This window comes from Aquarana catesbeiana, linkage group LG08, assembly GCF_042186555.1.
Source record: "Aquarana catesbeiana isolate 2022-GZ linkage group LG08, ASM4218655v1, whole genome shotgun sequence".
NCBI lineage: Eukaryota > Metazoa > Chordata > Amphibia > Anura > Ranidae > Aquarana > Aquarana catesbeiana.
In genome coordinates, this window is record NC_133331.1 from 265,014,404 (window position 1) to 265,039,399 (window position 24,996).

General features: G+C 45.9%; 1 protein-coding gene across 1 annotated transcript in view; it reads left to right on the plus strand.

The window, feature by feature from the left end:
* Positions 1 to 24,996, plus strand: part of LOC141106404 (membrane-spanning 4-domains subfamily A member 4D-like) — a 114,437-nt gene that overhangs the window by 69,317 nt on the left and 20,124 nt on the right. The window contains exon 4 of the mRNA XM_073597165.1: positions 7,611 to 7,667. Within this exon, the coding sequence (XP_073453266.1) occupies positions 7,611 to 7,667 (57 nt within the window). The remainder of the gene's footprint in view (positions 1 to 7,610; positions 7,668 to 24,996) is intronic.

Sequence of the window (24,996 nt, forward strand, 5' to 3'; positions counted from 1 at the left end):
AGGAAAGTTCCATAGGTGAATAACCGCTTCATAAAAGCAGAGGAAGACATCAACGATCCATCAGGTCGAAAGCCATACAGATAAATGGAGAAGGAGGGAGTGTGTAGACGGAACTCTCACAGAATCCAAGGATATTAAAAGATGGACCCTTACCCTCAATGGTGGACCTCCCTTCTGGCGAGGTCTTACGTGCAGGCAGATTTAGCCCTCTGCGGGGACTGTGGATAGATGGTATCAGAATCCGCTGATGTGCCGTGCGTCTCTGACCTGGCGTGAACCAACTCTTCCACCTGAGGAGGGGTGATAAGCCCACTTAACCCAGAGGGAGGTGGGTAAGAAATAGAAGAGGGGCTCTGATGGTGTAGTATGTATTAAAATTTATTGTTTCTATAAAACAACAGAGCCACAAAAGTAAACTCCGTAAAACAATTAAAAACAGATCAAAAAATAGCCGGCATAGAAAATTAACAGACACCCGTGCAAGTCATGGGGCGGACTGAGTGATGGCTTACGATGCGTAGCCATGCCCTACATGTTTCGTCACATCTGACGTCTTCAAAGGGATATCCAACAGGTCTCGGAACACATCGTTAATAAAGTGTTGGAAGGTGTCCAGGGCATTCCAGAGCCCAAAGGGCATGACCCGATACTCAAAGTGCCCAAATCTGGTGTGGAAAGCAGTCTTCCACTCATCCCCTTTTCGGATACGTATCAGGTTATAGGCACCTCGCAAGTCCAGTTTAGTAAAAATGGTTGCAGATCTCAGTTTTTGGAACAACTCAGTCATTAGAGGCAAGGGATAGCGATTCTTAATCGTAATTTTATTTAGCTCCCAATAATCCACACAAGGGCGGAGAGAGTGGTCTTTCTTGGTTACGAAGAATATCCCTGCTCCTGCTGGGGAGGTGGAAGGATGGATAAACCCCTTCTTGAGGTTCTCATCAACATACTCTTTCAATGTCTCTTGTTCTTGCTCTGATAATGGGAATACACGACCAAATGGAATCGCAGCTCCGGGCAAGAGATCAATTGGACAGTCATATGGGCAGTGGCACGGCAAGATATCAGCTCCTGGTTTGCTGAAGATGTCAAGGTACTGGTGGTAGGGTTTGGGTACAGACTGGAGAACATCTTGATCAAAGTCCATACAGAATAGGTTTGCTAACGTACTCATAGATCCTGGTAGACAATGCTTCAAACAATATGGTGATGAAAACTTGATCTCCCCGGTGAACCAATTAATCTGAGGGTTATGGGCCTGGAGCCAAGGTAAACCAAGGATGACAGGAAACGAGGGGGAAGTGATAGCTTCAAGACTCAAAAGTTTCTTATGTTGATGGAAAGAAGTTACGTGTAAAGGAGGTGTCTCCTGAGTTATGGGTCCAGAACTGATGCGTGAGCCATCAGCTAAAAAGACAGACAGTCCATGCGTTTTTGGCCGCAAGGGAATGTGTTGCTGGGCGACAAAGTTTAATTCAATGAAGCAACTGCATGCTCTGGAGTCCACAATAGCGTTAACGGGAATAGTCTTTTCTGGAAGCTGGACTAACAGAGGAAGAATAAGATGGGCTGACTGGGCAGGAAGCATCGTGAGGTTAGTAGGAGGAAGCTTCCTAATCTTTGCAGGACACCCATGAACATAATGGCCAGCCTCTCCACAATACAGGCAAAGATTCTTCTGCCGGCAGCGTGATCGCTCCTCTGGAGATAGCGTGTGGCGTATCACTCCGAGTTGCATGGGCCTTGGAGCAGCAGGTTTGGGTTTAATGGAACTTTGGCCGGCAAGGGGCTGAACAGGAGCCCTTGGTGTCATCCATGCAAGGTGGGTCTGCTGGGTGCATCTCTCTGATTGGCGCTCACGGAGCCGTCGGTCAATCTGAATTACCAAACTGATAACTCCTTCCAAGGTATCAGGTATTTCTGTTCGGGCAAGTTCATCTTTCAAGTCCTCAGATAGACCCATGCGGAACTGGTACCGCAGAGCTGCATTATTCCACTGGGTGTCTGCACTCCAGCATCTAAAGTCTGATACATAGTCCTCAACAGCTCTGCGGCCTTGCTGGAGTGCATGGAGAGCAGCTTCTGCCGTGGAATTACGTAATGGATCGTCATATAGTTGCGACATAGCATCAAGAAAACATGACAGTATGCGTCTGTATGTCGTCTCCTTCAAGCAACCGGTGGGCCCAGGCTTGAGGATCCCCTTGTAGTAGTGAGATAATAAACCCCACTTTGGTGGATTCCAGCACAAAAGTCCGGGGTTTTAAAGCAAAATACAACTGACATGAGTTGTGGAAGGCGCAAAACTTGTTGCGCTTCCCAGAGAATTTCTCAGAAACAGGAAGTCTGGGCTCAGGTGGAGGTGCAGTGAAGGATACTGGAACTGAGCTGGCAGGGAGTGTCTGGATCTGTCCTTCCAACTTAAGGTACCCTTCATGCAGGGACTGTACAGCTTGTGTGAGGGTTGCAAGGTGGCGGCCCACCTCCTCCATCTGCGAGACTCCTTCTGTAGGCTCAGTCATGGCTGTCTGATACTGTCACGTACCTGGTATCAGAGCCCAACTGTAGAAGGAGACCTCTCTTACAGCCCTGGCTCAGGGACCACTGGGGATGCAACAGTGGTACAGGAGGGCAGCGAGGTAGGAGTGCCTGTATGATCCGTGGTAGCTGATGCAGGTGGTAGAGGTGATCCATCGGACGGACTGGTAGCGGAAGCAGTAGGAAGCGGTGGAATAGGTGCGGGTCAGCGACCCCTGGATCTAGGCGGAGCTGGATCAGGAACAGACTTAAGCAGAGTGAGACAAACCGGGTCAGAATGGGCAACGGGTAGTACAATCAACAGGCAAAGGATAGTCAGCAGGCAGGCAGAGGTTCGGCAACAGGAGATCAAAATTTTTTAGAAGTAGCAAGGTCAAGCAGGCCGGGTCAGGAGAGGAGAAGGCAGCAGTAGTCAACGAAGCAAGATCAGGTAACACAGCAGGTTCAGGATCAGACTCAGGGTAGACTGCAGATCAGACAGCACTGTACCAGAGCAGCTGCTGGCTTTTTTAAGGGGAACTGGCGCCAAGCCGAGTCAGCGCGCGCACACGCGCGCCCGCCTCGTGACTCTGTGCGCGCTCACACCGCTGCCTGGTACAGCGCGCTCCCATAGGAACACGTGTGCGCATGCGCGCACGCCTGAGTGTCTGTCCTGCCACAGGATATCCCTGACACACAGGGAATAAATTATAGAATCACTCAACTCTGAGGAAAAAATAATGGAATCATGAAAATCAAACAAACAAAATAACACTCCAACACATCACTAGTACTTTGTTGCACCACCTCTGGCTTTTATAACTGCTTGCAGTCTCTGAGGCATTGACTTAATGAGTGATAAACAATACTCTTTATCAATCTGGCTCCAGCCTTCTCTGATTGCTGTTGCCAAATCATCTTTGCAGGTTGGAGCCTTGTCATGGACCATTTTCTTTAACTTCCACCACAAATTTTCAATTGGATTGAGATCCGGACTGTTTGCAGGCCATGACATTGACCTTATGTGTCTTTCTTCAAGGAATTTTTTCACAGTTTTTGCTCTATGGCAAGATGCATTATCATCTTGATAAATGATTTCATCATCCCCAAACATCCTTTCAATAGATGGGATAAGAAAAAAGTGTCCAAAATTTCAATGTAAACCTGTGCATTTATTGAAGATTTATTGACAGCCATCTCCCCAGTGCCTTTACCTGACATGCAGCTCCATATCATAATTGACTGTGGAAATTTGCATGTTTTCTTCAGACAGTCGTCTGCATAAATCTCATTGGAACGGCACCAAACAAAAGTTTCAGCATCATCACCTTGCCCAATGCAGATTCGAGATTCATCCCTGAATATGACTTTCATCCAATCATCCACAGTCCACGATTGCCTTTCCTTAGCCCATTGTAACCTTGTTTTTTGTGTTTAGGTGTTAGAGATGGCTTTCTTTTAGCTTTTCTGTATGTAAATCCCATTTCCTTTAGGCGGTTTCTTACAGTTCGGTCACAGATGTTGATTCCAGTTTCCTTCCATTTGTTCCTCGTTTGTTTTGTTGTACATTTTCTGTTTTCAAGGCATATTGCTTTAAGTTTTCTGTCTTGACGCTTTGATGTCTTCCTTGGTCTACCAGTATGCTTGCCTTTAACCACCTTCCCATGTTGTTTGTATTTGGTCCATGTTTTAGACACAGCCGACTGTGAACAACCAACATCTTGTGCAACACTGTGTGATGATTTATCCTCTTTACCTACATAATAACAAGCAGATTTAATCTGATGCAGGTGTTAGTGTTTGTAATGAAAATTTACATTGTGATTCCATATTTTTTTCCTCAGAATTGAGTGATTCCATAATGTATTCCCTGTGCTTGTTCTATAAATCTAACTGTTACTGGCCACCACAATTATTTTTCTTGATTTCTTTTAGTGTTTCTTAAAGCCAGAAAGTTGCCATTTAAAATGCCTTTAGTTTTTGGCCATGTCTCTGATCTGCTTTTTTTCTACAACAATAAACAACTGAAGGAACATCCTCAGGGACTGGTGATTCCATCATTTTTGCCAGGGGTTGTATTTATACACTATTTGCAATTTAAAAAGCCACAAGATGTGAGAAATTCACCTTTAATGGCCATTTTAACTTGTGTGTGTCACCTTGTGTGTCTGTACCAAGGCCAAACATTCCAGGGTATGGAAACATTTGATCAGGGCCATTTGGGGGATTTCTGTTATCATTATGATCTAAAGAGGAGCCAGACTATGTGATTAATGGCTTCATATGATCACCATCCTTAAATAAAATAATGTTTTGGCATGATCAGTCATACTGTCGATATCAATGCCAAAATGTCATGATTTCTGAAAGGGTGTGCAAACTTTTGAGCACAACTGTAGGTAGTACTATGTAAGCTCATTGTCAGCCTGTGTTGGAGCTGGCATCAGGTTTGGACATTCTCCCCATTCCCATGTAACAAAGGAGACTGGCATTTGGCAGGTGAGATGCCAGGAACTATATCACAGTAGGAATGAGAGAGGTTTGCATGCTAACTCGTATCTCTGGAGACTGTAGATGTGTGTCTTCCATACAGTCAGTCCTCCATTGCCTCAAAGACCTAAATGTGCAAAGTGTCAGGTTACTTTAAGGTTGGGGTCTGGTTTACCAGGGTTAGTTCAATATGAAAGTTTTTTGTTTTTTTTTAAGCTTTGGATAGAGTGGAGAGGTATTAGAACACCTGTCAGATCCAACATGTTATATAATGCTAAATAGTATACAAATTACCTTTATAGTCAACTATATTGCAAATGTGCACATCTGACTTAGATATTAGGCTGGTAAACAGGAGGTAGTGACACTGGCTTAAAATTAGGCACTAGACATGACGGCTATGTACCATGATGTACTGTGAGGTTTTTGGGGGGGGGTTGTTTTTTTTTTACAAGAACTTTATTGGAAATATAAAGTAACATCAAATAAATTGCCATTACAAAGATATAATAGAATTTTCTGGGGAGACAAGTCCCTAGGTAAAGGAAGATGAGGAAAACATACATTGTATATAAACATACTGTAAGAGCACTTTATCTAAGGTAGTAAACATAAATAATCAGCAATCATCCCAGAATCATACAAACTAAAGGTGAGAATTAGGCTACAAAGTCAATAACCTTTTATTCTCCCCAATCACGGGACTATCCATCCATCACATGAGACTGATCCACACAATATGTGTGTCAATACACTGGCTGATCGCATACCATTGGAAATCCCCATCAGTACCTCTAGCCCAATTGAAAGTACAAATAAACAATATTAACCTCATGGAAAAAATATTTCACACCCTACACAAATCACTTATGATAAGAAATGGGATCCTTGGTTCACTCACTCTAAACACTTCTTAAACCCAGAATAATAATACTTTTTATCACAGATAAATGAAAAACTTAAGCTGTTTATTGAATTCAAGGATACTACTGTTAGCATATTAGTTAACCATAGCAATGTACATCTATCACATATTGTATAGACTAACAACATTTTCCTTACTTTTCCTTACCTGTAAACCATGTTTAATGCATTTTTCTTGTCATATGACACCACTTTTTGTACCATTTTTTTTTTTCTTTTACTGGTTATTGACTTTGTGGTTTTGTTTACAAACAATTTTTTTTTAGTACAAAAAAGAGAGACATTTCCTAATAAGTGGGTGCAACTGACATATCTATAACCATTTAAACATGGCCAGAGATGAAGAAAAAACATATGTTATAGAAACGTATATACATAGGAAAGTACGTGTAAAACCATAGTACTAGCAAAAATTGTTGAAATAGTAATCCAAACAGGTTGGCTTATGCCTATTCACTAATAGGTCCTAGGCGGTCCAGTTAGGGGAATATAGGCTCAGGGAAGTAGAATAGTAGGGAGGGTAGAATACAAGGAGTAAGGTGAAGGGGGACAAAGAAGAAGAAGAGGAGGGAAGGTCAAGGTAAGAAGAGGAGGTGGGAGGGGGTAAAGGGAGGAAACTATTCCTCCACCTCCTCCGGACTGCGGGATCATGGTGGGTGCGTCAGACATTTGTATTCCGTAGACCACCAAATGGTTCCAGTAGGCCCAAGTGGTCATATATTTCGAAGGTGTCTCTCGTGCTTCATGGATAAGTTACTCCAACTCTGGCTCTGTCGAGTGTTCAGAGTTGCAATCTGTAATTTTTGGAAGATTTGCTGATTGTTAACACAAAGGTATAGAGCTTCTTTTTTGCCACCCAGTATTATTCTGTGCATCAGAGAATGTATGCATATACCTAGGGGTGATGTATATCTTATTATGCATGCCAGTACTAGTTATACATACCTGGAGACAACTCACTGCACCTTCCTGGGTACTTGGCACTTGCATTTATCAGGGGGTCCCACAATTTGGTCTACAAAATTCATGTACAGAACATCTGTCCTGACAAAGGAGCTGCACTTTAAAATGCCTAGCAACCTCCCACACCACTCTGCTACCTGGAAGGACCTCTATCTTGACTCCAGCACAGCATGTACACTGAGAACCAGCAGCTTCAGTGATACCCCTTCCAGCACTCTCACTTCCATCAACCAGCTTTTTGACAGCTCCCCCCACCGGCTTATCTGGCTCTGCCGCAGGCCATGGTAAACGGATGCTCTGTGCACGGATCTTGTAACCTTCGTTCTGGGACCCCTGTTATGTGTAAGTGCCAAGTAATATCAGTTTTGATATCTACATTTAAATTTACTGGTGTTCTATCTTCCGTTAGGTGCATTAATGTCAGAAACATTTGTGCAAGCTGAACAAAATGTCACCGTATTTTTTCTAAGAGATAAATTCCTGTATCATCAGCTCCATCTAGTGGCCAAATGCAGCATCGTTTTCTGTTTGAGGTATTTCAGAAAACTATTCTGCATTTTGGCCACTAGATGGAGCTGACAGTACAAACATTTCTCAATTTAAATACAGTACAATTAAATTTTGTTCAGTTTGCACAAATGCTTCTGACATTTGTGTGTAGAATGTTTTAGAATGTGCAGATGTGTTCTTTTTTTATAATTTTTTTTATTTTACAGTACATCATTGCCGCATCTCTGACACTCGCTGCTCAGAAAAAACCCAATATCTGCTTGGTGAGTTTTTTTTCTTTTCATTTTCTAAGCAGTCAGAAAGTAACATTGCTATAAGGTGAGTATAAACTTTCTTCAAATGTTGAAAAAATCTATTTATAACTGGTAGTGTTGGGCCGAATACCCCCTGGTTCAGTTCGCACCAGAACTCCCGAAAATGGAAAAAGTTCCGACCCAAACGACAAACCATATTAAAGTCTATGGGCCCCGAACTTGAAAAATCAAAAGTCTCCATTTTGAAGGCTTATATGCAAGTTATTGATACCCATAAAAAGAGTGTGGGAGCTGGGGTACTGCCCTGGGGATCAATGCAAAAATGTTTTAAAAAAAATAAAATTTTTAAATGAGCAGTAATTTTAATTATGCTTAAAGTGAAACAATAAAAATGAAAAATTCCTTTAAAAATAGTGCTGGGGGGGATCCCCTTAGTCTGCCGGTAAAGTGATACATCTGTACCATGTATAGAACCTACTGTAGTAAAAAAAAAAACCTTTAAATTGATTTTGCCGGCTGCAAGCTTTCTTGAAAAAAAAAAACATTGCCGATAATACACAAAGTGAAAAAAAAATGGCCCTTTGGGTCTGATATGGATTTTAAGGCAAATCCTATACCAAAAAAAAAAAAAAAATGGCGTGGGCGTCCCCCCCCCTCAAAATTTATACCAGACCCTTAGGTCTCGTATGGAGTTTGAGGGGAACCCCCACACCATTTTTTTTTTTTGACGTGGGCCCCCCCCTAAAATCCATACCAGTCCCTTATCTGAGCATGCAGCACCCCCCCCCCACCCTCCTGAACCATAGCAGGTCACATGTGCTCAATATAGGAGGGGTTGCTTTGGGGTGGGGGGCCCTGTTCGATCGAGTCTCCTTTGTGTAAACACGGAAGCAACGTCAGGATGTCACTTCTGGTTTAGTCGGCTGCCAATGGCGGCGATTTTAAAAAAATGACAGTATTCAGAATAGCCGTTTTTGGCGATCTAAATACTTTGAAGTGCTAGGGATGGATCGGGGGTCTTCCCCCGATCCCTCCATAAAGAGTACCTGTCACCATCTATTACTGTCACAAGGGATGTTTACATTCCTTGTGACAGCAATAAAAGTGATCAATATTTTTTGAGTTCGTGCAGCAAAGAAAAAGCACACGTAAGTCACGCCCACATATGTAAACAGTGTTCAAATTACATATGTGAAGTATCGCCGTGATCGTCAGAGTGAGAGCAATAATTCTAGCACTAGTCCTCCTCTGTAACTCTAACCTGGTAACCATAAAAATGTTTTAAAGTGTCACCTATGGACAGTGGCGTCTCCAGCTTTCATATTTAAGGGGGGCACATGGGGGGACAGTGACAAAAGCAGGGGGGCAACTATAAAATGCAAAAAAAAAAAATTATATATATATATATATATATATATATATATATATATATATATATATATATATATATATATATATATCCTGGGGCCCTTTACTACGATCCCACAACGGGCCCTTTTACATGTACTGCAGGGAGGTCCCTTCCTACTGTATTGGGGCCCCCCAGGGTGGCAGAGAACAAGAGATATATGTCACCAGTAGGGATGAGCTTCGTGTTCGAGTCCAACCCATGTTCGACTCGAACATCGGCTGTTCGATCGTTCGCCGAATTGCGAACGTTATGGGCCGTTCGCGCTAAATTCGTGTGGCGCGTCACGGCCCATAATTCACTGCGGCATAGCAGTGCATTGCTGGCTGATGATTGGCCAAGCATGCACTATGACCCGCATGCTTGGCCAATCACAGCGCCGTCAGTAGAGAGAGCTGTAATTGGCCAAAGCCAGGGTGGCTTTGGCCAATTATGGCTCAGGGGATTTAGTACACACCCCACACTATATAAGGCCGCCTGCACGGCGGCCCTGTGTAGTGTGTGTTCCGGTGTGCTGAGAGATAGAGAGAGAGAGAGAGAGTGTCATTTGATTTGAGTTAGATAGATTAGGCAGAACAGTCAGTCAGTTAGCTGCACTTACAGTGTATTGTGTATATATATGCATCCCAGGTGTTGCATATATATATATACACTGTATTCAGTTTAGCTAGATCCGTTCCTGTTATCTTCTATCTAGACTATTTACATTTAATGCAGTGCGTCCTGCTCACAGTGTTCAGCTAGATCCGTTCCTGCTATTTACATTTAGTGCAGTGCGTCCTGCTCACAGTGTTCAGCTAGATCCGTTCCTGTTATCTTCTAGACTATTTACATTTAGTGCAGTGCGTCCTGCTCACAGTGTTCAGCTAGATCCGTTCCTGCAATTTACATTTAGTGCAGTGCGTCCTGCTCACAGTGTTCAGCTAGATCCGTTCCTGCTATTTACATTTAGTGCAGTGCGTCCTGCTCACAGTGTTCAGCTAGATCCGTTCCTGTTATCTTCTAGACTATTTACATTTAGTGCAGTGCGTCCTGCTCACAGTGTTCAGCTAGATCCGTTCCTGCAATTTACATTTAGTGCAGTGCGTCCTGCTCACAGTGTTCAGCTAGATCCGTTCCTGCTATTTACATTTAGTGCAGTGCGTCCTGCTCACAGTGTTCAGCTAGATCCGTTCCTGCTATTTACATTTAGTGCAGTGCGTCCTGCTCACAGTGTTCAGCTAGATCCGTTCCTGCTATTTACATTTAGTGCAGTGCGTCCTGCTCACAGTGTTCAGCTAGATCCGTTCCTGCTATTTACATTTAGTGCAGTGCGTCCTGCGCACAGTGTTCAGCTAGAGCCGTTCCTGCTATTTACATTTAGTGCAGTGCGTCCTGCTCACAGTGTTCAGCTAGATCCGTTCCTGTTATCTTCTAGACTATTTACATTTAGTGCAGTGCGTCCTGCTCACAGTGTTCAGCTAGATCCGTTCCTGTTATCTTCTAGACTATTTACATTTAGTGCAGTGCGTCCTGCTCACAGTGTTCAGCTAGATCCGTTCCTGCTATTTACATTTAGTGCAGTGCGTCCTGCTCACAGTGTTCAGCTAGATCCGTTCCTGTTATCTTCTAGACTATTTACATTTAGTGCAGTGCGTCCTGCTCACAGTGTTCAGCTAGATCCGTTCCTGTTATCTTCTAGACTATTTACATTTAGTGCAGTGCGTCCTGCTCACAGTGTTCAGCTAGATCCGTTCCTGCTATTTACATTTAGTGCAGTGCGTCCTGCTCACAGTGTTCAGCTAGATCCGTTCCTGTTAAATTCCTACTGACCGGCAGGCTTGTCTGGTTACAGTATATAAAGCTACCTGAAGAAAATTACAGGTGTTCTATTTGATCCTATTAGTACCACGGTCAGGCAGCTAGACTATTTACATTTAGTACAGTGCGTCCTGCTCACAGTGTTCAGCTAGATCCGTTCCTGTTATCTTCCTACTGACAGGCAGGCTTGTCTGGTTACAGTATATAAAGCTACTTGAAGAAAATTACAGGTGTTCTATCCCAGCTTAGTGCAGCTACAGGCCATTAGTATGTCTGGAAGGCCAAGAAGGAGAGGCAGACAGTCACAAGCCAATAAGAGAGGGCAAGCAGGCTCTGTGTCTAGTGCTGGTCGTGGAGACGGTGCATCCTCATCAGCACGTGGCCATGGGACACGCTTGGCCTTTTTTTCGGCAGCTGGCCATGTTGAGCCGCAACATGCGGAAGACTTGGTCGAGTGGATGACCAAGCCGTCCTCATCCTCCTCATCCTCTCTCACCCATGCCCAGGGTGCTTTGTCTGGCAAAGCAGCGGCCTCTTCCCTCAGCTCAATGTCATCAGTGACTCCTTCCCTAGCTCCACCATGTCCTCATGAGGATTCCCTCGAACTGTTTGACCACAGTGTTGGGTACATGCTCCAGGAGGATGCCCAGCGTTTGGAAGGCTCTGATGACGATACTGAGCTCGATGAAGGCAGTAACATGAGCGCGGACAGAGGGGGTGCCCAAGAAGGACAGCAATCTGGCAGTCATGCTCCCCCTGCTGCAGCATACTGCCAGGTTTGCTCCAGTGATGAGGAGGGAGGGGATGATGAGGTCACTGACTCAACGTGGGTGCCTGATAGGAGAGAGGAGGAGGAGGAGGAGGAGGAGGAGGAGGAGGCGGCAGCACATCACCAACGAGGCAGGATGCCCTCCAGGGGCCAGCCTAAGGGCAGCACATTGACTGCATCACACCCCAAAGCTCCACATGTGCAGGGCGCTGCAGTCTCTGCGCGTTATTCAAAAAGTTCTTTGGTGTGGGCCTTTTTTGAGACGAGTGCATCAGATCGCACCGCTGCTATTTGCAACATATGTCTCAAGCGTATCTCGCGTGGCCAAAATATCTCCCGCTTGGGTACCACATGCTTGACCAGACATATGTTGACCTGCCATGCAGTTCGTTGGCAAGCGTATCTAAAAGACCCACACCAAAGAACAAAGAGGATCTCTCCTTGCTCCTCATCAGCTGAGATTTCCAACCCCACTAGACCTTCAGTCCTCTCTGAGACCTGCAGTGAGAGGAATGAAGGTGTAGAATTAGGTGTGTCACAGCCAAGTACTTGTGGGCAATCTGCTTTTGGTACACCGACGTCAGATTGTACCAGGCAAATTTCCCTGCCCCAGCTGCTGCACCGCCGAAAGAAGTTTGCTCCCAGCCATCCACATGCCCAGCGGTTGAATGCTAGCTTGGCAAAATTGCTAGCACTTCAACTACTGCCTTTTCAGTTGGTAGACTCTGCCCCCTTCCGTGAGTTTGTGGAATGTGCGGTTCCTCAGTGGCAGGTACCCAAACGCCACTTTTTCTCACGGAAGGCGATTCCGGCTCTCTACCGGCATGTGGAAGGCAATGTCCATGCCTCGCTGGACAGGGCGGTCAGCGGTAAGGTGCATATTACCGCTGACTCATGGTCCAGCAGGCATGGACAGGGACGTTACCTAAGTTTCACGGCGCATTGGGTGACTCTGCTGGCAGCTGGGAAGGATGCAGGACAAGGTGCAGTAGTGTTGGAGGTTGTTCCGCCACCACGCCTCCAAAATGCTGATTGTGACACACCTCTCTCCTCCACCCCCTCCTCTTCTTCTTCCTCCATGGCCTCTTCCTCGGAACCAGCGGTGCTCCGTAGGCGTTCAAGGGGCTACGCAAGTACGCAGGCCAAAAGATGCCATGCTGTGCTTGAGCTGGTGTGCTTGGGGGACAGGAGCCACACTGGGGCAGAGGTTCTGTCAGCTCTGCAGGGGCAGGTTCAGAGGTGGTTGACGCCACGCCAACTTAAGGCAGGAATGGTGGTTTGCGACAATGGCACCAACCTCCTCTCTGCCCTCCGACAGGGACAAATGACCCATGTGCCCTGTTTGGCTCACGTCCTTAACTTGGTGGTGCAGCGGTTCTTGGGCAGGTACCCGGGCTTACAGGATGTCCTGAGGCAGGCCAGGAAAGTCTGTGTGCATTTCCGCCGGTCATATAATGCCAGTGCTCGGCTGACGGACCTCCAAAAGGAGTTTAACCTGCCCAAGAACCGCCTAATCTGTGACATGCCCACCAGGTGGAACTCAACGTTGGCCATGCTGCAGCGGCTGCACACGCAGCAGAGGGCCATCAATGAGTACCTGTGCGACTATGGCACCAGGACAGGGTCAGGGGAGCTTGTTTTTTTTTCCCCACGCCAGTGGGCCATGATCAGGGATGCATGCACTGTCCTGTCACCATTCGAGGAGGCCACGAGGATGGTGAGCAGTGACAGTGCATGCATCAGTGACACTGTCCCCCTTGTCCACCTGTTGGAGCACACGCTGCGTGGAATAATGGACAGGGCACTTGAGGCAGAACAGAGGCAGGAAGAGGAGGACTTCCTTAGCTCTCAAGGCCCCCTTTATCCAGACAGTGTTCCTGCGTGCCCGCTGATCATACAGGAAGAGGACGAGGAGGAAGAGGAGGAGGAGGAAGATTGTGTCAGTATGGAGGTGGAGCCTGGCACTCAGCATCAGCAGCAGTCTTTAAGGGATCAGTCCCAAGAAACACATGGACTTGTACGTGGCTGGGAGGAGGTGGCTGCGGACCATGTCGTTCTTAGTGACCCAGAGGACTCCGGACCGAATGCCTCAGCAAACCTACGCTGCATGGCCTCCCTGATCCTGCAAAGCCTGCGTAAGGATCCTCGTATTCGTGGTATCAAGGAGAAGGACCAATACTGGCTGGCAACCCTCCTTGATCCACGTTACAAGGGTAAGGTTGCGGACCTTATCTTGCCATCGCAGAGGGAGCAGAGGATGAAACATCTTCGGGAGGCCTTGCAGAAAGGTCTGTGCAACGCGTTCCCAGAGACTGGGAGGTTACAAACTCCTGTTTCTGGACAACGTGTTGCTGAGGCTTCGGTCAGTCAAAGAAGGAGCGGTGGAGAAGGTGGCCGTCTGACCGATGCGTTCAGACAATTTTTTGGTCCGCAGCCCCAAGGTATGATCGGTTCCAGCAACCATCGCCAGCGTCTGTTTTACATGGTGCAGGAATACCTAGGGGCAAGATCAGACTTGGACACCTTTCCCACCGAAAATCCTCTGGGTTACTGGGTCTTGAGGATGGATCACTGGCCAGAGCTTGCACAGTATGCAATTGAGCTACTGGCCTGTCCTGCATCCAGCGTTCTTTCGGAACGCACATTCCGTGCTGCTGGAGGCGTGGTAACCGATCACAGGGTGCGTCTGTCCACCGACTCGGTCGATCGGCTGACCTTCATAAAAATGAATGAGTCTTGGATCACCACCAGCTACCAAGCACCTGATGCTGATGTAACCGAATAATTTTTTTTGAAATCTCAGATCCCTTCAAAGACTGCCTATGCTGATGCTGAGTGACTATCCCTGAGTAATTATCCTCTTCCTCCTCAATCATCACGCTGATAGCTTGTAAGAACATTTTTGGTTCTGGGCGCCACCACCAGTGCCTAAGGCACAATTTTTCAGCCCCTGTTTAACAGGGGCGTGTAATTACAATTTTTGATGTAATACTTTGCAGCAGGGCTCGTTCCTGCATTCCAACTAGAGTGTCTGTGAGGGGTTGCAGTGTTGTGGCACCAGCACCAGTGCCTAGGGCCCAATTTTTCTGCCCCTGTCTAACAGGGGCGTGTAATTACAATTTTTGATGCAATACTTTGCAGCAGGGCTCGTTCCTGCGTTCCAACTAGAGTGTCTGTGAGGGGTTGCAGTGTTGTGGCACCAGCACCAGTGCCTAAGGCCCAATTTTTCTGCCCCTGTCTAACAGGGGCGTGTAATTACAATTTTTGAAGCAATAATTTGCAGCGGGGCTCGTTCCTGCGTTCCAACTAGAGTGTCTGTGAGGGGTTGCAGTGTTGTGGCACCAGCACCAGTGCCTAAGGCCTAATTTTTCAGCTCCTGTTCAACAGGGGCATGTAATTACAATTCTTGATCTAATATTTCACAGCAGGGCCCTGTGAGGGCTTACAGTGTTGTGGCCACAGCAACACCTAAGGCCCAAATTTCTGCTGAGTATATAGGGCAGGACCCTACTTTCAAACATCTAACTTACAAACGACTCCTACTTGCAAACGGAAGGAGACAACAGGAAGTGAGATGAAATCTACCCCTAGGAAGGGAAATTCTCTCCTGTAAGAGTTAATATGGGAAAACAATTTCTCCTTTCCACTGATGCTTTCCAATCCTTGTTCCACAAAAAAAACCAAATTTTCAAAAAACATTTTTCATTGGGACAAAAAAGTGAGGTGAAATCTTCTGAAGAGGAGGAAAGACAGCAAAACAAATGTCACAGGGGTGATAACCCTTCCCTATGTTTTCCAAAAAGCTTAGAAAAGATTTTTTGGCTGGAGCTAAACACGTTAAAAATGTTCAAAATTACAAACAGATTCTACTTAACAACAAACCTACAGTCCCTGTCTTGTTTGCACCGCCTGTATACTGCTGTTCAGAGTATATAGGGCCTGGTGGCCCCACACCTTTCCTTATTTTAATTTGGGTGCGGGGTTCCCCTTAATATCCATACAAGACCCAAAGGGCCTGGTAATGGACTGGGGGGTACCCATGCCGTTTGTCTCACTGATTTTCATCCATATTGCCATGACCCGACATGACATTAAACCCGCAAGCAGTTTTAAATGAGATTTTTTCCTTTAAAAATGACATTTGGTGCAGGGACTGTTCTAAACATGGGAAACACGCGTCACTTTACAGGCATACTATAGACACCCCCCAGGTACGATATTTAAAGGAATATTTCACTTTTTTTTTTTTACTTTAAGCATCATTAAAATCACTGCTCCCGAAAAAACGGCCGTTTTTAAAAGTTTTTTTTGCATTGATACATGTCCCCTGGGGTAGGACCCGGGTCCCCAAACCCTTTTTAGGACAATACCATGCAAATTAGCCTTTAAAATGAGCACTTTTGATTTCGAACGTTCGAGTCCCATAGACGTCAATGGGGTTCTAACGTTCGTGCGAACTTTCGGTCCGTTCGCGGGTTCTGGTGCGAACCGAACCGGGAGGTGTTCGGCTCATCCCTAGTCACCAGCATACCAAGAAAATATAAGGGTCCAAAGCAGTGGGAGAACTATCAGGGTTGCAAAGGTTGTCTTGCCTCCGAGCCCTGGTGTTCTGCCACTGTGGGGTTCCCCAGCCTCCTCTTGCTGTCCTGCCCCTGCTATTGACAGCGCTGGTCTGGCATCTCTTGGAATTTACAGGCTGGTTCTCCTGTCCTAAGGACGGGAAAAATCTGTCTGTTTTTTCAGTAACAGAGTCCTGGTGGAGTCCTTCCTGCAACTCGCTCTTCTCTCTGCCAATGAGGATGCAGGGGAAGGAGCAGATCGGGCGGCCGTGGTTGTGTGAGCGCTTGCATTATGCAGTGTCAGCGAGCAGAGGGAGGGGGGAGGAATCACCCGCAATAGAGACTGTGTTACTCCAGCAGTAAGATGTGGCACATCCACTATGAATGCAAACAAAAAGACATTGCCTTTTTGTAAAAAAAAAAAATTTATTGGGGGGGCACATGGTGGGGCACAGCATAATGTTGGGGGGGGTCAGGGCCCCCCGGGGACACCATTGCCTATGGAGATATTTAGGTACCGTAGTTTGTCTCCATTCCTCAAGTGTGCTCAATGTCAAAGCATGACATGTTAGGTTTTTACTCGCTGTAAAATCATCTTTCACACTATACCAAAAAACTGGGCTAACTTTACTGTTTTCATTTTTTTTAATAGATGAAAGTGTCTTTTTTCCTAAAAATTGCGTTTGAAATGACATAAAATATTGCAACAATCGCCATTTTTTTCTCTAGGGTCTCTGCTAAAAAATATATATATAATGTTTGGAGGTTCTAAGTAATTTTCTAGCAAAAAATATGGATTTTAACTTGTAAGCAACAAATGTCAGAAATAGGCTTAGGCATGAAAGGGATAAGCATCAAATAGACCATCAAAGTCAAATGTCAAAAATGTCATATAATTGAAAAGAAAAAGAAAGGTAGATTGTTGACTGCCTGTCTGATTAAAAACAAGGTAATTAACAAATCAGTAAAGCAAAAGTACATTTCAATGGGTCTGGGGAACAACCCTGTGAGTACCACATAAGAACTGATAAAAGGGAAAGGGTCATGAAAAAGGAGTAAGAGAATAAAAGAAGTAAAGAAAAGGGAAGAAATACAGCGGTAGTAAGTGGTAAATTTGATAGAGGTAGTGCAGCTTCAACCAAATGAAGGGTGATGAAAGGGTAAATGAAGTATTATTACCATGGAAATAGTAAAGTGTCATCAAAGTTTGGAGGTAAACAATGTTTAACCCAAGGTAAGCAAAGTTTTTCAAATTTGCAGATCCGATTATTGGTTCTGTGAATGGTGTTGGCTACAATCAGATTTTTCCATGCCTTAGCTATGGTTTGTTTGGCTGCTGTTAAGAGCTGTAAAAGAAGGCAAAATTGATTCTGTGTAATTCCGTCTGGTTTTAGATTCAAAAGAGCTAAAGCAGGATTAGGTTGTATGGAAGTTTCGAACACTTTAGAAGCTAAATCAAAAACTGCCTTCCAAAATTTTTGGGCTATTGGACAATCCCACCATATATGGAGTTGGGTGCCAGGATCTGAACAAAACAAGCCACAGGGTAATCAGGAGCATATTTCGATATCCTAGCAGGAACTAAATACCCACGAGAAAGCACCTTATCATTTGTTTCCACAGCAACAACATTAGAGGAAACAGATTTAGTGGCTAACCATATACTGGACAATTCAATATCATCGAATGAGTGGTTTAGATCTTGTTCCCATTTAGAAATATAGGGAGGGGACTAGTATCAAAACTAGCTAGAATTTGTTTATAAAGAATTGAAGCAGAGCCCTCTGATATGTAGAACATAATTACATACATTATCTCACAAAAGTGAGTACACCCCTCACATTTTTGTAAATATTTTATATTATCTTTTCATGTGACAACACTGAATAAATGACACTTTGCTACAATGTAAAGTAGTGAGTGTACAGCTTGTATAACAGTGTAAATTTGCTGTCCCCTCAAAATAACTCAACACACAGCCATTAATGTCTAAACCGCTGGAAACAAAAGTGAGTACACCCCTAAGTGAAAATTTCCAAATTGGACCCAATTAGCTATTTTCCTTCCCCGGTGTCATGTGACTCATTAGTGTTACAATGTTTCAGGTGTGAATGGGGAGTAGGTGTGTTAAATTTGGTGTTATTGCTCTCACTCCCTCATACTGGTCACTGGAAGTTCAACATGGCACCTCATGGCAAAGAACTCTCTGAGAATCTGAAAAAAAGAATTGTTGCTTCACATGAAGCAATGTAGCCTATGCTATAAGAAGATTGCCAAGACCCTGAAACTGAGTTGCAGCATGGTGGCCAAGACCACACAGCGGTTTAACAGGACAGGTTCCACTCAGCACAGGCCTCGCCATGGTCTACCAAAGAAGTTGAGGACACATAGTCAGCGTTAGGGATGAGCCGAACACCCGCCTGTTCGGTTCGCACCAGAACTTGAGAACAGGCAAAAAAATAGTTCGAACACGCGAACACCGTTAAAGTTTATGGGACACGAACATGAATAATCAAAAGTGCTAATTTTAAAGGCTTATATGCAAGTTTTTGTCATAAAAAGTGTTTGGGGACCTGGGTCCTGCCCCAGGGGACATGGATCAATGCAAAAAAAAGTTTTAAAAACAGACGTTTTCTCAGGAGCAGTGATTTTAATAATGCTTAAAGTCAAACAATAAAAGTGTAATATTCCTTTAAGTTCAGATGTTGGTACAAATGGGGTTGTACGGTGGGAAGCTATAAGAACCCCTCGTTGTTTAATAGCTGCTGAGGCTGTAAATACTTGTGGATAAAAGGTACTAAAAAATAGGGGGGTGGCTCGAGCCGTAAAATGAGTCTCTTGTAGACAAACAATATGGCTTTTGGCTGCAGCAAAACAGTGAAATGCCTTGGTACATTTATATGGTATATTAAGACCTTGGACATTTAAGGTCAAAACATTTAGCGGGTCATAATAATGATGTTATGAACTGAATAACAGATGATTTAACAATATATAATGGGACTGCGACTACCGCAGTAAAAAAGGTAGGAAAGAAGGAAGGAGGACTATCTCTCGTAAAATTTGAAATATGGTATAGAGAGAGAAGGACAAAACACAAAGGGCGTACACCAGAGGCCAAAGTGCTACCGTCTGATATCCACATAATATTAATGATGATCTGAGGGTAGCTAACTGGGGGCACAAAGACTCCTCTAAAGGGAGCACTGCCAACAATAAAAATATAATACATATAGAAAGTTGATAACTACGTCCCTAGAAATGTGCTATAAAAGCCCAAGAGGGGGAGCATAAATATAAGTAAGGAGCAACCGCGTAAGATAAAGCATCAAATATAACAATAAAAAGAAATAGCACAAGGCTATGTAATAAAGTAAAGCTGGTCGCTGTGCCAGAACAAAGCCATCGAGAGCCCAAAACGACCATGCTTTGATTGCCCCTGGCGACTTCTATCACTTCCATTAGCCGTTGGTGTTTGCAGAGAGTGGGGGGCTAATCGACTTTGCATGCTATTTTGGTTGAGAGGGCGTTCTAAAAGCTGCATGTCTTGTAAGAAAGACTAGAGTTCTTCAGCAGAACTGCAGACATATTTAGACCCTTGGTGTGTGAAACAAATTGAAAACGGGAAACCCCATTGATATGCGATTTGATGTCGCTGTAGAACTTGGTGAAGAGGCTTTAAAGCCTGTCTTTTAGAAATAGTGAGCAGGGAGAGGTCAGCAAATAGCTGATAAGTATGTACCTGGAAGGTCAGCGTATCGTTCACTCTAGCTGCAGCCAGGAGTGGTTCTTTGGTGCGAAAATAGTGAAATTTGGCGAATATATCACGCAACGCTCCATCAGCTTTACGTGGTGTGAGGGCTCTAGGAACCCTGTCCATTTCCATTCATTTGACTGGTATAGATGGCTGTAGTTCTTGAAATAGGGCCAGCATGGTAGCTTGTAAATCAGTGACAGATTCAGGAATCCCACGAATACATATGTTAGAACGCCGGGCCCTATTTTCATAATCCTCTAAATGGGATTGGAGGACTAAATTTTCCTCTTTGAGATTTTCAATTTCAATCATATAGGCTAGTGTGCTATTTTCCAGTTCATCAACCCTCATCTCAAGGTTAGCAGTGTGTTGGCCCAATTCTCTGATTTCCCTAGTCAGACTGTCTGTAATATGATCTGAAGTCTGTTTAAAGTGGCTGTAAACCCAAGATCAAAAAAAAAAAAAAAAAAAAAACCTGCAAGACAAAGGCATAATGAGCTAGTATGCATAGCATACTAGCTCATTTTGAATTACTTACCTTAGATTGAAGCCCCCGCAGCGGTCCTCGTACACCGCTCCAGCCGGCGACATCGCTACTGGAGTTACTTCCAGGCATCGCGGGCTTCGGCGCTGTGATGTGCCGGAGCCGCAATTACGTCACTCCCGCGCATGCATGCGGGAGCCGCCGGTAACAGCACACTCACTGGAGCAACGGCACGTACATGCCATTGCTTCAGTGTGCATGTGCCCATGATGTCAGCACATGCATAGTTGCCAACATTGTAAAAAAAAAATGTGGGACACTTTTGTGGCTGTAGGCGGAGCTGTCCAATAATTAGGGGGCGGGGCATTCGTCAGCAGGCGTGGCCTAGCAAAAATAGACAAGTGCGGCAAAAAATGGGCGTGGTTTATGTGAAATTGTGGGTGTGGCTTAAATGGGCGTGGCTCTAGAGGGTGTGGTTAGAGTCTGAAATGAATGAGGGATGGAGAGGGGGAGAGAGGGGGAGAGAGGGGGAGAGAGAGGGAAATGACGGGACAGCAGGCCCAGATCCTACACAATAGAAATATGTGTATTCTAGAAAGTTTAACAATCAGCAGATAAAGATACTCCAAACACCTGGTGTTAGCACTTCAATCATCCCGGCACCATGGTTGTTATGGTGTCAGGATGATTGAAGCGCATTATTTCTATTATTATATTGTAATATAAAATGAAATCATTCAACTCACCATAATGCAGAATCAGTGGGATCCCTGAGCGTGTCACCAGCCACGTCGCCTGCCACCAGCCGTCCGTCCTTGCTTCAGATGTCCGAGCAGAGTCCGTCCTTGCATCAGATGTCCCCAGCGGAGCCCCCCTCACACCAGGAGTCCCCGGCGGAGCCCCCCCTCACATCAGGAGTCCCCGGCGGAGCCCCCCCTCACATCAGGAGTCCCCGGCGGAGCCCCCCCTCACATCAGGAGTCCCCGGCGGAGCCCCCCCTCACATCAGGAGTCCCCGGCGGAGCTCCCCCTCACATCAGGAGTCCCCGGCGGAGCCCCCCTCACATCAGGAGTCCCCGGCGGAGCCCCCCCTCACATCAGGAGTCCCCGGCGGAGCCCCCCCTCACATCAGGAGTCCCCGGCGGAGCTCCCCCTCACATCAGGTGTCCCCGGCGGAGCCCCCCCTCACATCAGGAGTCCCCGGCGGAGCTCCCCCTCACATCAGATGTCCCTGGCGGAGCTCCCCCTCACATCAGGAGTCCCCAGTGCCCCCCCTCACATCAGGAGTCCCCAGTGCCCCCCCTCACATCAGGTGTCCCCAGTGCCCCCCCTCACATCAGGTGTCCCCAGTGCCCCCCCTCACATGAGGTGTCCCCAGTGCCCCCCCCTCACATGAGGTGTCCCCAGTGCCCCCCCCCCTCACATGAGGTGTCCCCAGTGCCCCCCCCTCACATGAGGTGTCCCCAGTGCCCCCCCCTCACATCAGGAGTCCCCAGTGCCCCCCTCACATCAGGAGTCCCCAGTGCCCCCCCTCACATCAGGAGTCCCCAGTGCCCCCCTCACATCAGGTGTCCCCAGTGCCCCCCCCTCACATCAGGTGTCCCCAGTGCCCCCCCCTCACATCAGGTGTCCCCAGTGCCCCCCCCACTCACATCAGGAGTCCCCAGTGCCCCCCCACTCACATCAGGTGTCCCCAGTGCCCCCCCACTCACATCAGGTGTCCCCAGTGCCCCCCCCACTCACATCAGGTGTCCCCAGTGCCCCCCCTCACATCAGGTGTCCCCAGTGCCCCCCCCTCACATCAGGTGTCCCCAGTGCCCCCCCTCACTTTAGGTGTCCCCAGTGCCCCCCCACTCACATCAGGTGTCCCCAGTGCCCCCCCACTCACATCAGGTGTCCCACAGCGGTGCGCGCGCTCCCCCCCACCTAGAACCCCCGCCCCTTTCCATATCAGACTGGCAGCGGGGCGGGGGGTAGGCGGGCCGAGGCGGAGCGGGGCGAGGCGGAGCGGGGCGGGCCGAGGTGGAGCGGGGCAGGGGGGCGACGCAGAAGCTTCGTCTAGCCCCCCCCAGCCGTCTTCCTGAACTTCCACAAAATGGCGGCCTCTAACGGCGGCGGCGGTTTCAAAAACGGGAACCGGATTTTTCGGGACATTTGGCAGCTATGCACATGCAGATACAGCGGATATCTCCTAAACCATGCAGGTTTAGGAGATATCCGGGGTAGCTACAGGTAAACCTTATTATAGGTTTAAATGTAGCAAAGTGGTTGTAAAGAGTTTACAACCACTTTAATGGCTTTGTGAAGCATTTTCTCAAATTGCATCAGTCCAGTAGAATCAGTAGAATGAGCAGAGTCTGTAGAAGATGTCAATTATGGTGCTTATGTTGATGAATCAGAGTCAGATTCCTCCTGTGTTACAGCTTTTACTTTAGAGCGCTGAGAGGGTTTCACAGAGCGTGAGGTAACAGGAGGAGAGCATTGAGCCGGTGCCATTTTGACGAAAGCCTGGGCCAGCGCACATTTAAAATTTTTGGAGACCATAGGAGTACAGTGACCTCATTGTCATGTTCAAGAAACCAGCATTATCCTGCTGGAAGGAGCTATCAGAAGATGGGTACACTGTAGTCATAAAGGGATGGACATGGTCAGCAACAACACTCAGGTAGGTTGTGGTGTAAGGACCAAGCCTCTTTTTGAGATTTGTTGTTTACAAGTTAAATAATTTTTTTTTTTTGCTAGAAAATGGCGGTTGTTGCAATACTTTCTGTCACACCGTATTTTTAAAAAAAAAAAACACTTTTTTTGAATTAAAAAATAAGACAACAGTAAAGTTAGCCCAATTTTTTTATATGGTGAAAGATAATGTTATGCCAAGTAAATTGATACCCAACATGGCATGCTTCAAAATTGCGCCCGCTCGTGGAATGCGGACAAACTTTTACACTTAAAAATCTCCATAGGCGACGTTTAAAAAACTCTACAGGTTGTATGTTTTGAGTTACAGAAGAGGCCTAGAATTATTGCTCTCGCTCTTCCGATCACGGTGATACCTCACATGTGTGGTTTGAACACCGTTTTCATATGTGGGAGCTACTCACGTATGCGTTCACTTCTGCAGGCGAGCTAGGCGGGACGGGGCGCATTTAAAAAAAAAAAAAAAATAGTAATAAAAGTGACACATTAAAAAAATTTTTGTTCTTATTTATTTTACCTTTTATTTTTTTACACTGCCTATTACAAGGAATGTAAACATCACTTGTAATAGAAAAAAGCATGACAGGACCTCTTAAATATGAAATCTGGGGTCAAAAGGAGGGCACCGGATCACGGTGGGAGGTGGGGCCATCTCCCGCCACTGATAAAAGTGATCTCCCGGTGAATCCGCCGCAGAGACCACTCTTATCAGAAAGTGGACCGCCGGCCGAGGAAGAGGATACCGGGGTTATGGCAGCTAGCTGCTGCCATAACAACGATATTCCTCTTCAAAGTTAGAACGTATATCGGCGTGTAGTGATCCGTAAGTGGTTAAATGATGTACAAATGGTTCAGACTGGTGGTGGTGTAATGGTGTGGGGGATATTTTCCTGGCACACCATGGGCCCCTTAGTACCAATTGAGCAAGGCAGGATGCTTTTATGTTGTTTATGCCAAATTCTGACTCTACCATCTGAATGTCACAGCTGAATTTGAGCCTGTGTGAATTGTAGCCTCAGTTTCCTGTTCTTAGCTGATAGGAGTGGCACCCGGGGTGGTCTTCTGCTGCTGTAGCCCATCTGCTTCAAGGTTCGATGTGTTGCGCGTTCAGAGATGGTATTCTGCATACCTTGGTTGAAACAAGTGGTTATTTAGGTTACTATTGCCTTTCTATCATCTGGAACCAGTCTGCCCATTCTCCTCTGACATCAAAAAGGCATTCTCGTCCACACAACTGCCACTCACTGGACATTTTCTATTTTTCGGACCATTCTCTGTAAACCCCAGAGATGGTTGTGTGTGAAAATCCCAGTAGATCAGCAGTTTTTGAAATACTAAAACCAGCCCGTCTGGCACCAACAACCATCCCACCTTCAAAGTTACAGTACTTAAATCCCTTTTATTCCCCATTCTGATCCTCAGTTTGAACTTCACCATGTCTAGATGCCAAAATGTATTGAGTTGCTTCCATGTGATTGGCTGATTAGCAATTTGTGTTACCAAGCAATTGAACAGGTGTACCTAATAAAGTGGTCCGGGAGTGTATACGTAAATATAACCAAATATCATTTATAATAGGGCTGTTACTGATTAAAATTTTCGTGTTTGATTAATTGATTTTTTTTTTTAATCAAATAATTTTAATTATAATGCACATACAGATCCAACTACTTTTAGCTGACATCATGCATAGCTCCTCCCCCGTACGCGTTATGTTCATTTAGAACTTCCTCAGAACTTCCTCAGTGGGGCGGGGCTACGGCGTCACCCTACAGTCTATTTAAATAGCACTGTTGTGCATCAGGGGGACCGATGGAGAGCCAGAGACATCCATCACCTGCTGAGACAGCAAAGTGTCAGCTCTT